The 20,542-nt window shown below is 40.9% G+C and overlaps 1 protein-coding gene across 1 annotated transcript in view; it reads left to right on the top strand.

Annotated features, from left to right (window-relative positions):
- Positions 1 to 20,542, top strand: part of ush2a (Usher syndrome 2A (autosomal recessive, mild)) — a 209,824-nt gene that overhangs the window by 184,332 nt on the left and 4,950 nt on the right. The window contains exons 75-88 of the mRNA XM_055010958.1: positions 8,273 to 8,354; positions 8,462 to 8,607; positions 8,988 to 9,329; positions 9,504 to 9,865; positions 9,963 to 10,332; positions 10,723 to 11,004; positions 11,101 to 11,270; positions 12,649 to 12,979; positions 18,129 to 18,335; positions 18,422 to 18,514; positions 18,837 to 18,982; positions 19,061 to 19,179; positions 19,490 to 19,588; positions 19,695 to 19,871. Of these exons, the coding sequence (XP_054866933.1) occupies positions 8,273 to 8,354; positions 8,462 to 8,607; positions 8,988 to 9,329; positions 9,504 to 9,865; positions 9,963 to 10,332; positions 10,723 to 11,004; positions 11,101 to 11,270; positions 12,649 to 12,979; positions 18,129 to 18,335; positions 18,422 to 18,514; positions 18,837 to 18,982; positions 19,061 to 19,179; positions 19,490 to 19,588; positions 19,695 to 19,871 (2,926 nt within the window). The remainder of the gene's footprint in view (positions 1 to 8,272; positions 8,355 to 8,461; positions 8,608 to 8,987; positions 9,330 to 9,503; positions 9,866 to 9,962; positions 10,333 to 10,722; positions 11,005 to 11,100; positions 11,271 to 12,648; positions 12,980 to 18,128; positions 18,336 to 18,421; positions 18,515 to 18,836; positions 18,983 to 19,060; positions 19,180 to 19,489; positions 19,589 to 19,694; positions 19,872 to 20,542) is intronic.

The raw sequence follows: 20,542 nt of genomic DNA, 5'->3' as shown, positions 1-20,542 counted from the left end.
CACCCCAACACAGTCAGTATGTGTGTATTTAGGCATGCACAGCTACAGTGTATAGAGGATGGACATGTTGTCTGAATATGTGGTTCATACATCTCCAAGCTTGTTGAGTGATACATTAGGGTCAAAAAAGTAACAGCCTTAAACACATGGTGTGAACACATACTGTGAATATAGATCATAGACTGTATGTAAACATAGACAAACCCTCCTTGGCGTCACCTATAGGTTCCCTGAAGAACAGTTTTAGAACTCAGTGTGGTGGTCATTGCCATCTTGGTAGCACCGGACTCCTCCTAACTTCTGGTTAATCCAAAAATGAGCAAGGAGATGCAGCTGAAGCACCCACCTGTCACTCAAAGCAGCCACACCCTGATTCATGCATCATTTTAAACCTTAATACAATCAGAATTGGTGAGTTATATTAAACATAAACCCCGGTAGCATTGTCATGAACAGGGAAATTAACCATAGGGATCCAAACCATTTTTTTGTACTTAACTGTAAACATGTTTATTTCTGTTGTAAAGTTTGGAATTTAACATTGGGATCTACTGAGATTGAACGTATTCTGCACATTGAGATATATGTAGCCTCTATGAGCCCTCACTGTTTTTTATACTCCTGTTTTCAAGCCTCGAGTTTGAAATTTAGCTGCCACCGCCTTGGTTTTATTGAAATGCGACATGATGAGCGAGGGGTGGATCTGACTGAAAACTTGATCAATCACAAAGTAGCCCCACCATAAAACATGCCTTCCTTTTTTTTTTACTCTTATTGTTCTAGTCTCAAATTAAGAAAGAAGTAGGGTCCTTTTCTTACAGACTTCTATACAATCTGATTTCTTTTTGCAACAAGGGGAGTTACCCCTTACTGGTTGATAGAAAGAATGCAGGCTTAAGGCATTTCCAAGTGATATCACCACGGGGCTATGTCTGTCTTTTATGTACAGTCTATGGGATGGACTTGGCTTTGGAGCCAGCTTCATGTCTTAATTCCAGGAAATGTTTACAAGGCTGAGGCTGCTGCTTACTATAGATAAATAGTTAGGAAATACTGAAGAATCTCAATATATTTTTGCTCCAGACTAGCACATGGGTTTGCACTGAAAGTAAAGACAAAATCGTGACTGCTCAGATGCAAGACAGAGGTGGGGACATTACTGAAAAGTCTTAAGAGAGCTCAACAAGCATGTTTCCTGGTTGACCCACAGTAGACATAACCTCAGGAAGAAAAAGAGTATTTCTGAAAATTTATCTGAACACATGAGACTACATTGGTTTAAGAAAAGGAAGAAAACCTTATGGGAACTGCTCAACATTTTTGGAAATATACTGATTGTGCTTTCTTACTGATAGATGAGTAAGCTAATGCCACTCTTGTATCTATAGGATAAATGTAAAGCCAGCAGATTGTTTGAGTAGCTTTGTTAAAGACTAGGAGCAGAAGGAGACAGCTAGCGTGGCTCCAACCGAATTAACACTGTTTTGCCTATTGGAATGTATGATGCCTACTAACACCTTACAGCCCTTTGCTTGATTTGTTCAAAAATCATGTAAAAACAGTACATTGTTGACTTTGTCTTTGGTAGCAAACACGAGCACCATATTTCTTGAAACTAATTATTTCAGATCCATCCTCGATGCAAGTCTCAGAGAGAGGCACAAAAACCAGATTAACACATTACTAATTAATGAATGATAGTACATTTACTTTTTTCTGTACATTATTGCCCTGAGTTTTTGATAATTATAGCATTTCTTTGTAATGCACCTGTGTGTTTCAGGTTTTATTAAGTTACTGCAATTCTTTCACCATAATGGTAAGAGCACATATTGCATTCATGGCTATAGAGATTTTTCAGGATTTACTTTTATATGATAATATAAAAGAAAATATTCAAGGATTCATACACGATAAATCTGTAAATAAAATAAGTTAATTTTGGCAGAGAAAGTGGATCAGGCAAAAGCTATACGGCTTTACTTGTTGCTTTTTGCTCTCTCTTACTCTCTGCTCAGTTATTCTCTTTGCATCACTTAACCACAGAAAAGACAGAGTGGAGGAAATGAAGGTGGCGGACTGGGAATGACAAGGCTTTGCCCTTGCTCTCAGTGACACCCTTTAACAAATGAGGGAGACAAAGGAGTGGAGGGAAGAGAGAAATGCAGAGCTGAGTGCACACAGGGTGAGGAGAGAGGGATGAAGAGGTTAAGAGAGGAGGAGGAAACAGGTGAAGAGAGGAAAGAAGGATTAGAGGAGGAGATAAGGCGACTCAGATGCAGACTTTGTTCGGCCCTCGGCCTATCAGACCCCTTAGTTAGAGGTCTCCAACTCTGATTGGAGGGCTCTCAGCATTCTGCATAAACAGCCAAATAATCAGACTGCAACACTTCCTCTTCTCCTAACTGCAGTCTTTCTCTCTGCCTCCTCATCTTTTTTGCAACTCCTCCCCTTGTCGCTCCATACTGCCCATTCCTCCATCCATTGCTGCATTTCTCTCTGGGCTTTCTCTGCCTCAGTGTCAAATTACAGTTTTTATGTTATACTCATCTGCCTTCTTTGCCCCCTTCATTCCTTCTTCTTCTATCTCCCTCTTTCAAGTGATTATTTTTTTCAGTGAGTGTATATTCTCCTCCTTCCTCTTCTTCCTCTCTCTCTCACATGCCCTCTTTCTCTAATGACAGGTTGTGTGTTATTGTGTGTCTGTCTGTGAAGAGGCCACACCATCCAGTGTAGTGCTCTCCACTTGTTTTAATGGGTGTTTAGTGCTGCAACCGTGATATGATGGTCATCACTTTAGAGGAATGCTGAGAGTGTATGAGTGCGAGTATAAAAGAGAGAGAAAAAAGAGTTGGTATATTTCTGATCACTGAGTCCATTCAACTCTGGAGCAAAGTGTGTGTGCATGAAACTTGCAGCTAAATCCTTTTGTTTGTTTTGGAAGTGGGCAGTACTTAGTTTTGAGGATGCCCTCATGCCTGGACATGAATGCAGAGGTCGTGTTTATATTTGGCAGCCAGCAAAATGTCCATCGATTGATGGTGAGGGGTTTAAAGATGGAGGGGATGCCAAAAGAGACTGTTGAATTTATAGGATTCTAGTCTGTGTCTGCTATCTGGATGACCCCTCTGACATCATGGAAGTTCAAGAAATTCCTCTTCATGTCACATAAACTAATCTATACTTTTATATTGGTTAATGTCCTGACAAAATTTGAATTTTCCTTTCTTAAAAAATGCCCAAAATTAATTTGTTTTCTTTACAATTTCTCCAGTTTGTAGCACAGTGGGTGTTGTGGTTGCATTGTGTTCTTAGTCCTGAGGCACTATGATTTCAGCTTGTCCATACATATGTTTGTCCGTCTCATTCTAGTGAGCATGATATCTCTTGAATGTCTCAAGAGATTTTTTTTTCAAATTTTATGCGTTCCCTTGGACTCAAAGATCGACCGATTCAATTTTGGCAGTCAAAGGTCAAGGTCACTGTGGCCTCACATTTGTCCCATTCTGATAAACTCGATACATCAGGAACACCTGAAGCAAATTTCATTACATCTGACACAACTGTCCACTTGGACTCTAAGATGAAGCCATGACAATTTATTGGTGCAAAAGTAAAGACCTCTATGACTTCACAGAACTATTGTTTGGCCATAGCTCAAGAATTCACACAATAATTAAGGGAAAACTTCACACAACTGTTCAAAAGGAAAAAATTATGAAGTCATATCATGTTATGACCAAAAGGTCAAAGGTGGACAGACAAGGATGTAAATGCAACTTGACAGACTGCTGGAGACATACTACTTCGAGGTGATACTTGTAGTTCTTTTTGTATCCCTTGATTGAAAATCGTTTGTACAGATAATCATATTTTTGACTTATTTATTTGACTTTTTAAACAACTTGTCTTTTATCATAATCAACATACCTGGTACATAATAATTTTCTTTACTGCTTCACCTGATGAATTGAAACTTTGATGAAAATGCACACAAAACAAAACACACGCCCTCTTATTTCAGTTACAGTAGATATTTGTGAATTTTAAACATACCATTCCCCACTCACTATAATTTGTCCACCTTTTGCTGGCTACATCATACACACCATTACAAACCCATGCATGAATATCTACAGTTTATAAGGCAAATATGCTGTTCCTGGGGTCCAGAGCCGCCAAAGCCAATCATAGCTGTCGGTGTGAAGTGGGCATGCCTGTTCCAGACCCCTGCAGTCGCTCTCTACATCTGTGCTCGCCACAGACAAACACGTGCCTAATGGCACTCTGTGTGTCTGTAAGTGTACATTTCTGTGTGCACGTGTGCGTACGTGTTGCACAATCGCTGTATGTGTCATGGTTTGCCTAACGCACCCTGACTAGCAGGGACACCCATGCAGGGCATTTGCAAACAGACACAGGGCAATTGTTCCAGCAGCATTGAATTAGGCATGCACACATAAATATGCACACAGACACACACACACACACACACACACACACACACACACACACACAAACTTGGCTTGAGAGCTTGGCATGGGGTGCAAGAGATCAGCGTGTGGTGCACTGGCTCACCTCAGAAACCTCTGAAAACAATTACTGCTCTCACAGGGCTGGTCAGGGCACAGCTTGGGCTAATAGACTGGACAATTGAATTGAATTGAACTGAATCAAATCGAATTTAACCAAATTCAGTTGAGTCATATCTGATTATAGCATGTTTTATCGCACACTAAAAAGAACAAAGACAGAAGAAAAGGTAAAAGAGCAAGCTTCTTTTATTATCTCTCCAGGACTTAATGTGACAGAGCAGAGAGGCCAGAGAAGGCCTGTGGAGAGAATCATCCCAAAGGCAGACCAGTTGGACCCCATTCACCTGTCATTAGGTGTAGTTCTTTCATGTTTGTTCTTAGGCCCTCCCTTTACTTTTACGTGCTCGTGTGTGTGAGAATGAGACACAAAGAGAGAGAAGGAGTGTTTGTGTACATGCACGTGTGTGCATGTGTATAGCCATATGCTAATGTTGGTCTGTCTCTGTCTCTCTGCGGGGCCAGTGCTGGGGCCTTTGCGAGGTAATCAGCATAATTCTTTTGACAAATACACATGGTTATTCTTAATTAGTATCACACACTGTCCCCCTGGCTGCACCATGCCTCTCTACCTGAATATCACACACACATACACACAGATGTGCAGTAGGACACACACGCATACACACACACACACACACACACTTCTAGGGACACATGGGTACAAAACAAGATGCTTGCAGATGTGGGCTTGTTAGGATGCATGCAAATGCACACACATAAACACAGATACCGGTGAATGTGCACAGGGCTTAAGGAACACACATGCACACTGACCCTTTAATACAGGCTACACATGCAGAAACACCAGAGGACCCCTGCTGTAGTTCAGCTCACACACCAAAGAGAAGACAGAATGAGGAAATAAAAGATTGAATAGATTGCTTCGTTGCCCTCAATGCTAAGTTGTGTTGAACCATGTAAGATCCGAGGGCTCTTTAATGTATAAATTAGCAAGACGTCTTCCTTTCTTTCCATATCATTGTCTCCTTTTCTCTCCTTCTGTCTTGTTTACACTCCTCCCCGTCTCTCTTTTTCTTGACTTCTTGCTCCCTCTCTGTTCTTTTGCATTTTGTATGATTAACGGGTGACTTTGATCATCCCCACACATATGCACATGCTCATGCACTCTGAATTTAGGTTGACAAGAACCCTTTCCTTTCATATTTTACGCTCTAGCTGTTCATGTGGTCTTCATAGGTTGTTTTTTTTTTCACAATTTATTGAGAGTTTTTACTGCTACAGCCATTCGCATTTGCTGCAAAAAGTAAAATATCTACATGTGAGGCTCGCTAGAATATTGCAGTAAGACCATAATTATCTTCTGTTAAATTGCAGTAACATAAGTCAGTGCTGAAACAAGGATTGGTGCGTATCCAAAACAGTCAGCTCTAACTGTTTATACCTTAGAAATTTAAGGTTGGGAAATAATTCCAGCTGTGTGGTATGGAGGATTTTTTATACTCCTATTGGTTTATCTTCACAGCAGGGATTAGTGAGTATTAAACTTAAAATTTTAACTTTGTTATTCATGTCATGATTTTTTTCTGTTAGTTTTCAGTGTATGTGTATGCACTTATGTATTCCTTGATATGTGCGTTATAAGATACTGTGAAAGTATTTGCTTTGTGTAGTGTGTGTGTGTGTGTGTCTTTGCACAATTTGTGTGAATGTGTATGTATGAGAGGGAAATAGTTATTGAGGGAGCTGTTAATGTAATGTAATAGTTGTGTGTTTCAGTGTTACACCCTTTGATTACAGCCTGTCTACGTGCCTGTGCGTGTGAATTTCACCGTACTTGATTGTTGCGTGCGCGTGTGTGTGTGTGTGTGTGTGTGTGTGTCTGTGTGTGTGAGTGTGATGTAGCAAGCAGGCCATTAATGTGGTGTGTTTCAGTGATAAAGTGTTTGAATGTATTGCCATCTAGAGGCATGTAGCTGAGTCTCCATGCTACTATAAAATCTGCCAGCGCCAGATGCTGCTATTGACAATGTGCATATGTTAACCGCTTTATAGGCCACATGCCTCACATATTTCACTGGCTTTTAAGGTAGAGAGATCTCTCATTCCCGCTCACTTAATCTGTCTCTCCCTTTTGCCACATCTATCTTTTTTCTCTCCCACTTTAGCTTTCTCCCCTCTTTTTTGACTTCACTCAATCTCTCTCTGTCTTTCTCTCACACTCCCCCTCCCTCTGTCTTTCCTTTTTTATTTGCTTCATCAGTTATTAACTTACTCACCACTTACTTTTTCTTATCCCTCTTTTCAAACTCTCTGCCCTACATTGCTTTACTTTCACATCATTTCATGTCAGTCTCTTCTTTCCTTTGTCTATATTTCTCTCTCCCTCCACCCCTTTTTCTTTCTATCTTTCTCCATCCTTTCCCCACCCTTTCTCATTGTGTCCCTCCCTCCCTCTGCCTATTGAGAAGTACTGTGATTTGCAGGAGGATTTAGCTTGTGTCTAGGTGTCTAGGGGCTTATTAATCCTATTTTACTGCGGATGAAAAATATGTTGGCTTCCAGACATGAAAACAGTGAATACATGCATTCTGGTTGTTGTTCAGACAGTTCATCCTTGGTGCCATGCTACGGTGATTTGTCAGGGTTTTCATTTGATTCAGTTTGAATTTGAGACCTTTTGATCCTCTTGCTGCAGCAGTGAAGTGGTTTGCCAGTTAATCTCTTTACATATGCTTGGTTATGTGAAAGCATACAGTCCTGAACAGACAGGTTTTAACTGCAGACTAAACGCTTGAAAGAAATATAGCCTCCTATGTTGTACATTCACACAAATATGTTCAAACACTCAGAGAAACATCCCTCTCATAGCTGCTTCAAAGCTCACAGTCATAAACAAACACACAATCAAACAGGCGCTGCTACATCCTGGAGCCTGGTGCTCCCAGACTACCATGTCATCGCACGCCAGGGCCTTTTGAAACAACAGTGTGTCTCTTATCAATTAGTAAATGGTGTTCCCACTGTCTCACGCACGCACACGCACGCACACACACACACACACACACACACACACACACACACACACACACACACACACACACACACACACACACACACACACACACACACACACACGCACACTACCCCTGTGTCTGCCAGGGTGTTGGGCTGGGTCCCGCTGCCTAAAGCTACTGGCAGACTCCCTGTGCCTGTGTGTGTCTGTGTATGTGATATGAAAGGGTGCATGTGTGACATAAACACTCAATCTGGAAGCTTTGAATTCACCCATAAGGGACAGCCGTCTGCCTGCCAGCCTCTCTGTCTCTGCCACTTCTCTGGTGTGTACTCACTTTGCCATGGCAGAGCCTGTATGTTGAAATGTTGATATCACAAATCCCATGTTATGTCATCTTAGCCCGACATTGTTTTCAGGGTTTCTTTTCATTCTCCATTTTAATGAGTAATGCACTGGTTTTTATTTATACAGGATTTGTTTGTGTAACTAATTTACTCTTGCTTTCTTGCTTTCCTTTGGCATTATACCCAGTTTCCTATTATCCTTTACATATCTGCTAATTTTTCTTTTGTCTTAAACCCCACTTTCCCTCTCATACATTTACCTTCTCCCTTTTACTATCACGCTGTCATTTTTCTCATATTATCTCAGCTTTAGCTCTCTTATTGATGTTAGATGTTTGTCATTGTGTCCCTCTTAGGGTTCAGTCCTAGAAGCAACCATTTATGGTCTTGAGCCATACAGTCATTACAGTCTACATGTGGAAGCTGTGAATGGGGCAGGTACAGTTAAATATGATAAATGTCTAATTTAATACATTTGGAATAAATAATAGAAGCACCGTCTACTGAACACCTTCATTCAATCTAGATGTTTTGTGATTCTTCAGGCGGTGTGTCCAGTCCCTGGGTGGACATTAGGACCCTGGAGGCTTGTCCGGCCGGCCCTTCTAACTTCACAGTGGAGCACAGAGAGCAGGGCAGGGCATTACTGCTCAGCTGGGATCAGCCACATACTCCAAATGGAGTCATCACGGTACATGCAATACACACAAATCACTGTACACATGTCAAAGGTGTGGTGGTCCACCAATAAAATAGTTACAACAGATGATATAGAAAGACACACATATGAATGCCCAGGAGTACTCTCATGAGTTACCAAAGAGACACACAATTTCCACTTGTAGTTTACTACAGCAATTAATTTGCATGTGCTTGCACTTTATTCATATATATTCTGATCCACAGTACACACACACAGCTACTGGCCTGAACTCACGATGTCAAGCACCCACAGATTTTTTTCTGTCATCCTTTGACCTACCTCACATTTTTGTCACTCTGCTCATTGCATTATGTGTACTTTAACCTATCTGCAGTACTTCCGTTACTCATCCCTCTTCTCTGTTCCAGATGTATAACTTGTACAGCGAGGGGAACCTGGAGTTCAGCGGACTCTCACGCAGCTTCCTGTTTCGTCGTTTGGATCCATGGACCACATATACTCTGACTCTTGAAGCTTGTACATCAGCAGGCTGTACACACAGCCCTCCTCAGTACATCACCACAGCAGCAGCACCACCTACTTCCCAGCCTCTGCCAACACCTCTCTTCATTGGCCCAGACCGCGTGTCACTTACCTGGGGCCCTCCCTCCCAACCCAATGGCCCAGTTGGAGAGTATTTGTTACGTGGGAGAAGTGTGGAGGAGGAGGTGAGGGCAAGGAGTAACGAAGATGATACTGAAGGAGGCAAAGTAGGTGAAACTTCAGTCACAACTCTAAAAAAAAAAAAAAAAAAAAAAAATAAAAATATATATATATATATATATATATATATATATATATATATATATATATACACACACACATAATATAAATCAGCATTTCACCTACAACTATAAGCATCTCATCCACACTGTCACCAACAGGTTCTTTTCAGAGAAACATCTCCCCAACAAGCTGAAACTTTCTCCTACACTGTGACTAGTTTGCGTCCATGGACACAGTATGAGTTCAGTGTCTGTACTCAGAACCCAGCTGGACACACCTGCAGCCCCTGGTTACCTGTAACAACCAGACAAGCCCCTCCTCGTGGCCTGGCCCCTCCAACAGTGACTCATCTCCAGGGCCAGCCTAGTGAGGTGGTCGTGTCCTGGACCCCTCCTCTGGAGCCTAATGGGGTACTTCTGTCTTATAGGATTCAGAGGAACAATATCAGTTTCTTATTCAGTTTTGACCCTACAGTCCTCAACTATACAGATGAAGACCTGCAGCCATTTTCAACATACAGGTATTGCTTGCTTTTATTCATACCATTTTGGAGTTTCTACCTAAACACCACAAAGAAAAAACTAACAATAAACTTAAATTCATTCATTTTTCTTCAGCTACTCCATCATAGCCTGCACATCTGAGGGATGTGTCACCAGCCCTCAAACAACTATCACAACTCTAGAGGCCCCACCTGCTGCAGTGGAAGCTCCAAGAGTGGACACCGTCACATCCAACAGTATAAGCATTTCCTGGAGTAAACCATTAATGCAGAACGGAGAGGTGACAGAGTACGTGCTGAAACTGAACAGTGAAGGGGCTTATCGTGGGAAAGACTTAAACACAGTGTTGTCAGATCTGCAGCCACATACGTCATATGAGCTGGTTCTGTTGGCTTGTACCAGTGGTGGGTGCACTGCCAGCATCACATTGTCCACTGTAACTGATGAGGCTCCTCCTACTGGCCTGCATGCCCCAACTCTTAAGGTATCTATGTTCATGTTTCAATTGCAATTAATATGTGTGCAATATCTAAATCTGTGGATTTCAGGATGGAATTAATGAAAGGAAATTGAACTTGCTTTGCAGTTTTGAAGACAGTTCCAGTTCAGTGGTGTTTCCTGCACAATTTCAACTAACTTATTCAGTTATCAGTGAAACGCCAATCACATACATTTGTTTTTCATTGTAATTTGACTATTATTATTATTTGCTCGAGAGTTTCTGAGTTTTGTTTTTGTCTTGTGACAAGCAGTGTACTTTTTACCATAGATCTGTAACTAATCTTTTATTCTCTCTAGAACATTTGAATAGTCACAGAATATTAAAATCTACTGGGAAATCTGTATTATTTGACCTTTAAATTTGCATTTGAAGGTTACTGGCCCAGAGTCGGTGGAGATTAGCTGGAGTCTACCAGAGCACCCTAATGGAATCATCACAGAGTATGAACTCCGCAGAGATGGTGAAGTTATCTATGTTGGCACAGAGACCCATTACCACGACTTCACACTTCTGCCAAGTGTGGAATACAGCTACGCTGTCAGGGCCAACAACAGCAGAGGCGCAGTGAGCAGCACAGTAGCCAGAGCAAAGACTCACCCATCAGCTCCTTCTGGTGTGGGTCTCCCCACATTGACACCTCTGGGAGCAAGCCAGGTGGGTCATTCATCTGTTCAGTCTTTGTAGGATATGAATTAAGACCTTTAAAGCCTGTTATTGAATAGTTATGGCGTATGTTGTTTCACTTACCAGGTGAGAGTGGAGTGGCAGACTCCAGCTCGTCCTAATGGAGACATTGTGAGTTACACTGTGTATCAAAGAGATCCAGTCCAACTAAGCATCACCAGCACTGTGTTCACTCCAGAAGACAGAGCTTTCTCTGACAGACACACCACTCTGCAAGGGCTGGATCCTTACCATAGGTAAATCAAAGATCTCCACCACAGTCCACTTTTAGGTTATTGTGTGTGTGTACCTTAGCTGCTGTTTTGATATATAGGTTATAGCAGATGCTGATTATTATTCTTTTTTACAAGGCTCTTGTGTAAACAGTTTTATAATATCATTATACTGTACTGATTAGAATGGTTGGAGAAAAAAACATTAGCAACTTAATTCGACAGTTCACTCTGTAGCAAATTGTGTAACGAAGGACAATATGGGGAGGAAGAAGAAGCAACAAAGAAGGGAACAGAGTGCCATCTCTTGGTAGCAACAAATGCTAGTAGACCTTTTATAAATCACCACAACACAGGGTCACTTGTGCCACAAGTGAGTTAATAACAATAAATGAATAACTTTCAATTTATTGAAGTAGTATGACAATATTGGATATCCATAGAAAAATATGGGTCTGCTTCAAACATTGTTTTGATTCTTCTCTCATTGGTGTATATTATTTACCTACTCATGAAAAATAATTCCACAAAATTAATGTGCATTTTCACTGTGCAGTCCTTGTTGGAAACCTTTAGGCACCTATGAAATATGTTAAATTGTATATTTCTTGTGTGATAAATTAAGATACTAATGCATTTGCCAACATAGGAAAAAAATTTGCTCAAAACTATGGGTTCAAATGGACAAACTGGTGCTTTAAAACTAATGGAAGGCAGCCTTTAAAAAGTGACAACTTATGTCAGTCTCTTCCAAAGACAACAGAAAAGACTAAAGTGTGTGTATTCATGTGTAGGGGTATATATGCATGTATATTTTCAGTTGTATACATCTGTTCCTGTTTGTGCAAGTCAGTGTGTGGATGTGTATCTATGAACATGTGTGTGTGATGATAAGATTCAGATAATAAAAGCTCATCAGCCTTATCATCTAAAGATCACTCGCCTTCCCTGTGGTGACCTTCTGTCCTATCAACTTCTGTTGATTGCCTTTTCTTTCCTTTGCTCCCTCTCTCTGTCCCCTCTGCCACCGTTTTATTTCTGTCTTTTGCACAACAGGCTTGTCAAATTAGTCACCTTGTAATTCAAGCTCATTGTTGGTTCTGTTATTGCAGATTGGAAGGGTTCAGTGGACATTCAGTTTAGACAGACGACAGTTTGGTTGAGACAGACACAGTTTTCAACAAAATGGGAAAGTGGTGTGAAAAACTTTTCCTCCAGCGGTAATATATGAAAAAAAAATGGCACAAGGATTAGGACGTAAAGCACTATTGTTATATATATTGCACCTGGTTTGAACTTGCTGACTGAGCTCACTAGCTTCAGAAGAAAGCAGCCTCTATTAACATTTACACTCAAGTGACCCACAACTCTCTCTTATAAATGTGTTCATGTGTTTGTGCAGGTATGAGGTGAGGCTGGAGGCTTGCACAGCACTTGGCTGCTCCTCCAGTGACTGGACATCTATACTCACGCTAGAGGCTCCCCCTGCTGGACAGACGGCGCCACTGTTGGACCTCCAACCTGACACGCACACCAGCCTCCACACCAGCTTTCTACTCACCTGGTCCCCTCCAGCTCAGCCAAATGGTAAAATCCTGCATTATGAGGTGTACCGCAGGCTGGACTCGACCACTGACACTCACAGACTTGATGCAGCAACAGTTGTCTACAAGAATGTCTCTACTACGTGCAAAGATAACGGACTCCTGCCATACACTGTATACCAATACCAGGTATAATGCTTTGTGCATGAAGATGTGTGTGTGTGGGTGTGTGTGGGTGTGTGTGTGTACCTAAAAACTGCTAACTATTTACTCCTGTTAAAATGTATTTAATTTTACTAATAATTGTCCAGATTTTTAGAGGAAATGCAAACCAGTCCTTTGGTAGTCACTAGAAAGTTATTTAATAGATCTTTGAGGTTTTTGACAGTTTCAGACAACTTTAAAATTTCTATTTCGACATAATTTATTTTAAAAAAACAAGCATAATTGTAAGAATTTCTTTTGGCAGTAAGTAGAATTTACAAAAAAAACAAACAAACTGTGAAACAAGCAGAAAAAGCAGCAAAAATTGCAAATGTTTTCTACGCCAATAAGAAGGTTGCAACATACATTCTCACTCTGATGAAAATACTCATTTTTGTCCTCTGCACTGGACAAGGGAACAGACAAATGTTTTATTGTGAACCTCATTTGTAGATGAGACCAAGGTGGCTGACGCATCAGAAGATGTAGCCTGATTTCACAATGAGATGTTTTCTAAAAGCTAGTCACACACACAAATATGCACATACAGACAAGCAGATCATGCTCATGCATCAACTAATACAGCATCCATACACACCAACAAACCCAGACACACAAACACACAAGCGGAGTAATCAGACAGGTGTTAAATGGAGCGGTCCATATTCATGCTGTTGTGCTTGTGCATTGGTACACTAATTGACAGGTTAGCCCTTTGGAAGCAACAATAACATTAGCATTCCTGCCTGTCAGACATATGAGCTGAGGCCAGAGAACCGGTGTAATTGATTGAGTTTGCCTGATTGTGGTGCCGTCTTTATTTACGAGGGTCCTAATTTATGACATGAGGAGGGAGGGAAGGAGGGGCTTTGGGAGATGACGAGCGGGCAACAGAGCCATTAATCACTGGGCCCTCTGAGCACCCCACTTCCTGATTACCAGCCAGCCAATCGAATTAACTGTTAGACTCCTTGGTAACAGAGCTTGTATTGGAAAGACCTTTTAATGGTGACCGCTACCCGTCCCCTGAGGATTTGTCAGTGGGGGATTGGGGTACGTGGTATGTGTTTGTTGGCCATGAACACGTGTACACAGTCTACGTGTTTGTGTACGCTCGTATACACGTGTGAGTGAGTGCGTGTCAGAGGCAGAGAAGCAAAGAAACTTTACACACTAATGGATATTTCATTTGAAGTTATTCTCATTGCCTTTTCTCGCAGTTTTCAATCACTAAGTGATGTTTTCTCTGTCAGTCTGTGTATCAACGTGTCAGTCTGTCCACTTCTACACCTGAATTCCCCTTTTGTCTTTCTGTCTATGTGCCTGACATTACATTTATTTAGCTGTTAATCTGTCTGTGTTACTCTCAGGCCTTTATTCTTTCTCTCTCTCTCTCTGTGTGTGTGTGTGTGTGTGTGTGTGTGTGTGTGTGTGTGTGCGTGTGTGTGTGTGTGTGTGTGTGTGTGTGTGTGTGTGTGTGTCTCAGGTGTACACAAGGACGAGTTGGTTCAGTTTAGCCCACCACAGCATGAGAGAGAGAGAGAGAAATCATATTAGGCTAATTACACTGGGTCATAAGCTCCTATTGACAGCTTTATGCTTGGTTTTAATTACTGCCCACTTTCACACAACTTAGCCCCTTCACCCCAAGTAGATGCACCCGCCAAGTCGCCGTGTTGGCCTATCAGAGCACTCAAATCGAGTCTGCAGTCCAACGATCCAATAAAAAGGCTAGAATACTATCTGGAAGTTTCCTGAAGTCGTTTGTTGCCATGGCGGCTCATTTGCTGCCATGGCAGCTAACGGGGTATATTTTTATTTTGTGTCTAATAAGCCAAATCATGGCCCAATAGGAGGAGAGAGGACAAGACAGGAGAGAAAGCAGTAAAAGTCTGTGGATGATATAAGGACGATGAGATGAGTACTACCTTTTAGCACCAGATCAAGGCCAAGGTGATCTGGGCTGACTTTAATTTTGAACTTTTTCTGTGTTCCGTCTATGTGGCACAAACTTCTTAATCAAACCCAAATTCTTGCATCACGTTGAGGCTCTAACTGTGTTGCTAGCGGAAGGAAGAACACGCTTGTTGCTGGGTAGAAGTATTTTATTGCTGCGGTTAAATTTTGTTGGATGGCAGGAGCAAATGTAATGAAAATGGTTTTAAGCAACAAGTCACGTCACAGTCTCTGTGCAGGAGCAACACGTGGAAAACTTTTTCTTTCTGCTGATGTTGTTTGTCTTCTCAGACTATTAATGAAGTAGCTTGTATGCGCCCTCTGTTTCATTGATATGATGCTGCAGTTATGATTAAAATATGCAGTTTGTTGATAACAGTGTTACCATTATTACAGTTGAACTAACAGCTAACATACTGAAGAGATGAAAACACAGTTTACTTAGTTATTTGTGAGCTACAATCACAAGAATGTTAACAGTATTTACATGCATTGATTTATTTATAGGCAGGATCAACTTTAATTAATTGACATCATTATGATTTAAATGTGCCACATTTATTCTATGGCATATCCCCATCATTCCATCCCTCATGCTGTTCCCTTTTCTTTATCCTTTGCCTAAAAAAATATAACTACATAAATACACAAAGTGTTCAGAGCTACTGCAACACAATATAGTCACTAAACTGAACTAAACTTGACATGATTTATATACAGTATATACGGTGGCACTCTATTGTAAAGACATTTAAAGTTTCTCTTTTTTATGCTTTTGTCTTCACTTTGTAATTCCCTCTTTTTTTATTTTCCTAGAGTATAATTTTTAGTAAGTTTTTTCTGTAGTAACTGTATTGACATTTCTTGTTATTCACAGTATTAGAACATATCTTTATCACTTTTCGAATGAGGCTTAGATATTGCATAGTTTTCTGAACTATTGTATTTGGTTTCATTTTTAAATAGCTCTTACTTTACATAATTTCCAGTAAGATAACAGTCCATTTAGTTGATCCTGCTTCAACTTTTGTCTCACATCCAGCACCATATTTAATTGTTGAGTGAAACACGTGCAAGCATCCATGCTAAATAAGAGTGTCTTATAATGTGCATTTGTAAGTTGAACGAATGTAATATATAGTAAGGCCTTGAATGGGACTTCCTGATTCATATGTCTTCTTCTTGTTGGCAAGACCCACACCAATACAGACCATTGCAGTGTGTTCTAGTGGAGAACTTCTATCACTATGAATGTACTGACAAAGGTGGCAATTTCACACAAATTGTAAGTGGGAACATGTGAAGTGCAGCAAAAAATCTGTATTGTATGTGACAAGTGGGTGAAAAGAGAATGAAACAGGATGAATACATTGTTAGCAGGAACAGTACAGTATCTGCTTGTGTGAATTCGGGCTCGGACACATTTAGGGACGATCACATCAGCTCCTCTTATCCTCATTAAAAGCAGAAGACAGTTTCATGGGGCTGTTGGCGAGTCTAGTTTGGTTTCTTTGTGGAGAAACTGCAGCTACAAAATCATGAGTCCTAAATAGATGATCTTTGGTATTTGTCTTTTGTTTTGTTTTTTTCAGACACACTAAAATTAGCATCTGTGAAAAAAGGCAGTGATGTCTCTGCAGTTAAATGAAAACCACAATGACTTTTAGTAAGGAGTTTCCATTATTTCTTTTGGTAGTCTGTGGATTTATTCATTTAAAACAGTTGCATTCAGTTCATCATATCTGCATGTAAGAGACGAGAAATAGCACAGGAGGTTTAATTTTTTTCTAGAAGTAAAATGTTTTTTTTTGTTTTTTTTTGTTTTTTTTTTAAAGAATCAAGAACCTTTATTGTCATTGTGTTTCCACACAGCAAAATTACGATTGGTGACTCCCAGCTATAGATATAAAATAGAAAAAGGCACGCTATATTTTTTATCTATAGCTGGGAATCACCAATCGTAATTTTGCTGTGTGGAAACACAATGACATGAATGGCAATAATTTATGGAACTATGGAGGATATATCATATATTTAATTCTGTTCAGCTCAGTTTTGTTCATATAACATAATTTCACAACATTCAGTAAGTCATCTCAGGGCACTTCACATAGTAAAGCCACTTTAAACCTTATATTCCAGTGCACTGGAACTTGTGTGTTGAGTAGCTTACCTGAGCTGTGTATTTACCAGCATTACTGGTAAGAATCTGCTGTCACATGGAAACTTTGTTATACTGGAGATGTCTGTGTATAAAACCACCAACTAAAGCAAAAAAATGTGTTAGATGAAAGTATGTGTGTCGCCTGAAACAGGCATAATTTCAGTGTAATCTGATCTGCTGAACTAAATATATCTATCTGAGCAGATTCTTTTAGATGTGTGCAAAGAAGATACAAAGCATCACCAAGTTCAAAATATATCTTGGTTTCTCTGCTTGGTTTCCTGCCTTTTCACCTCGTGTCTTGTCCACCCATCGTCCTGTCTTCCTCCTCCCAATCCTCAGTCTCTCCATCCTCCATTCTTCTCTCCCCTCTCCCGTCTCAGTCCATCTGTGCTGTCACTTAGATCAATCAGTCTGATTGATCACGGCCTAATTGACTATTATTGAGGTTAATTCAACTCTTAACACACTTGCATGCGCACGCTTACATGCACAAATCTCACAATCATAGCCACAAACAACAAACCGCACACACAGACACACACTTTGAACGCCAAAGCTCAGACCCATCCATCTGCCTTCTGCACTACTTCTGACAGGCTACAGATGACTTACACATGCAAATCTCCACCCTGCCTGACCCTGTGCTGTGTACACCCTCTAATTATACCCAACACAAGCACACAAATAAGATTACTGTGTATGTGTGTGTGCGTGTGTCTGTGTGTGTGAATAACTCCTTGATGAAGGTGAAAAGTAATTGTCATGCAGATATGTTAGTGTTGGGTTGCATGGTGAAAAGGTTTTGCTCTCACTGCTGATGTTAGTTTTGATGGATGGTCCAGTGAATTGACTTACACCGTTCTGTTGGTCTGATAGATACTTGGTAATTAAGAGAAGCCTTCATCATTAGGAGTTCATAAAATGCATCGAAAATCCTAACCGTGGAAGCAAAAAGTTTGTTACACATGCAAATTTTCTCAGCATTGACTGATCTGCGATTTTGACCGACAGGTGTGGGCAGTGAATTCGGCTGGTCGTTCTGCCAGTCCATGGGTCACTGGGAGAACAGGATCTGCTCCTCCTGAAGGTGTAGGCCCGCCCATTTTTCTGCATGTTTCAGCAACCTCAGCAGTGGTAAACATCCGTCCTCCAGCCCGACCCAATGGGATTGTTAGTCTTTACAGAGTGTTCTCACTGGAACGCAACAACCACACTCTGGTAAAGAGCCTACCAGTGCCTTTAAAAATTAGACATTCCTAATTAGACAATCCCAAACCTCACTCTACACTGTCCCCTTCCTGCAGCTCTCAGAGGGGACATCCCATCAGCAGACACTCCATGGTTTACATCCTTACACCCAGTACTGGGTAGGAGTAGAGGCCTGCACCTGTTATCAGGTAATAATACTAAATGCTGGGTATGCAGTATATTCTGTAGGTTATATACAGCACCACATTTTCACGAGACACTGGTGATAGCCACAACTGTATCTCCAAATTAGTACATTGAACCAATAATCATGAAAAGAATGCAAGTATTTATTAGTGCAATAACAAGAGGATTTTTATCAGCACATCTCTTGACTTACCAGTGGCATTTTCGTCCAAAGAGGGATTGCTCCACCACTGAGAATGATTTTATTAATTGCATTGCAAATTTTGCCCAGACATTGTACTTGTATACTCTGAAATCTTACGAGTCTGTTTTGAACATTTGCAGTGCTGCAGCCAGGGTCCGCTGAGTGAGCTTCGCACCCTGGCTGCCCCTCCAGCCCACCAGCCTCCTCCTCGCCCCGTCACCCTCACATCTCGTTCTGTTCAGCTGGAATGGGATGAGCCCTTGGCCCCTAATGGAGTCATCGAGAGGTGAGGGGAAATCTTGAAAAGCGCACATTGCATGAGACATACACCATAATCTCACTCTCACTTACTCTCTGAATCCAGCTGTGAGCTACATCTCAGGTCATCCTGCCCGCAGCCCCCCCAGCCTGTACCTCTCCCCTGCTCTACGGAACCAGCAGAAATCTGTTTCTTTGGCAAAAAGTGGAGCTACAATGTTACAGGTGATTTCACGGATTTATCAAGTGCATATGTTTTTGATAAATACAATAAGACTCATATTTGAAAAATGTACAAAAATGCATCTCTAATGTTCAGGTTTGTAAAGAGTGAATGACTTGTTACTAATAAAAGCCTCAGGAAGTCCTCAAACCAGCAGCAGAATATAAGAAAAAAAACAGGATGCAGGTGATAGATTGGTAAATAAATATAACTAAGCTGAACTGAGATGCCTGCTAACTTTCGTCAAAGCACAATACTAGCTAATATCTATTGTCTGTGTTTTGTGTGGCTTAACACAAATGCTCTGTGCAGGTCTCCGACCATACTCCACCTATGAGCTGAGAGCTGCCTGCTTCAATAACATGGGCAGCACCGCCTCCAACTGGACTACTGTTACCACCCTCAGTGAAGGTAACAAATGTATTCACTCCCTCAGCCATCATAGCTGGCCAGCTATATTCTACAAACACATCTGCAATTTCTCTTCTCCCTCTTTTCTCCCTCTGTCTCCCCCCAGCCCCCCAGTATGTGTCCTCCTTCTCAGTGGGCAGTAACCTGACAGTTATTTGGCTGGACTGGACGGGGTCCTTCTCCCTCAATGGATACCTGAAGGAGTACAGTGTGACTGAGAGCCGGCTGAGGGTTTATACTGGTTTCTACAGTTATCTCCATATTCCACGCACTTCACAGAAAAGTGAGAGCAACACACACCACACACAGACATGTACGTGTAACACACTGTGGATAAATACACACATTAATAGCAGGACCTCTCAATCTGTGAACACAAAAGCAAATGTGTTGTGATCTCAGACAACTTTGAAATGCAGTAAAACAAATATGAACTCATTTACAAAATAAAATCATAATGTTTTCTAGTACAATTAACACATACCAGTCATTTAGCATCTATACAGAGAAAGGATGAAATAGTTTTGACAGACTGGCACATGGATCATTTTACAATTATGGGTAATAAGCTACTGATATATATTATATTTGAGTGTTTTTTTTAATTGAGTCTACAAATTTTAATCTTTAATACATAAAAATGTATTTGATTGGCTATCAGGTCTGTGTGCTAAAGTAACAACTGTAACAATTAGAAGTCACCTGACAGAGCTGTAGTTGTAAATTGAAAGAACTGGAGTGGAGAGAAGAGAAGCATCTAAAAATGAAAGGAAAAGGTCATTTTTCTTCAGCTCAGAACCATGAAAGGATATTTTTCCTTCTTGATTGTTCCTGTATACGGATGTCCCCTGAACAATCTGATTTCATTTTAGGATTACACTGTAAACAGCCTTACAGAGGACTCAAAGGCAGATTTAGTGTCAGCTCTACCAAACAATGTTCTCACTTTATTTT

The sequence above is a fragment of the Amphiprion ocellaris genome, chromosome 1 (genome assembly GCF_022539595.1).
Source record: "Amphiprion ocellaris isolate individual 3 ecotype Okinawa chromosome 1, ASM2253959v1, whole genome shotgun sequence".
Lineage (NCBI taxonomy): Eukaryota > Metazoa > Chordata > Actinopteri > Pomacentridae > Amphiprion > Amphiprion ocellaris.
This window is presented reverse-complemented; position numbering and strand designations above follow the sequence as displayed.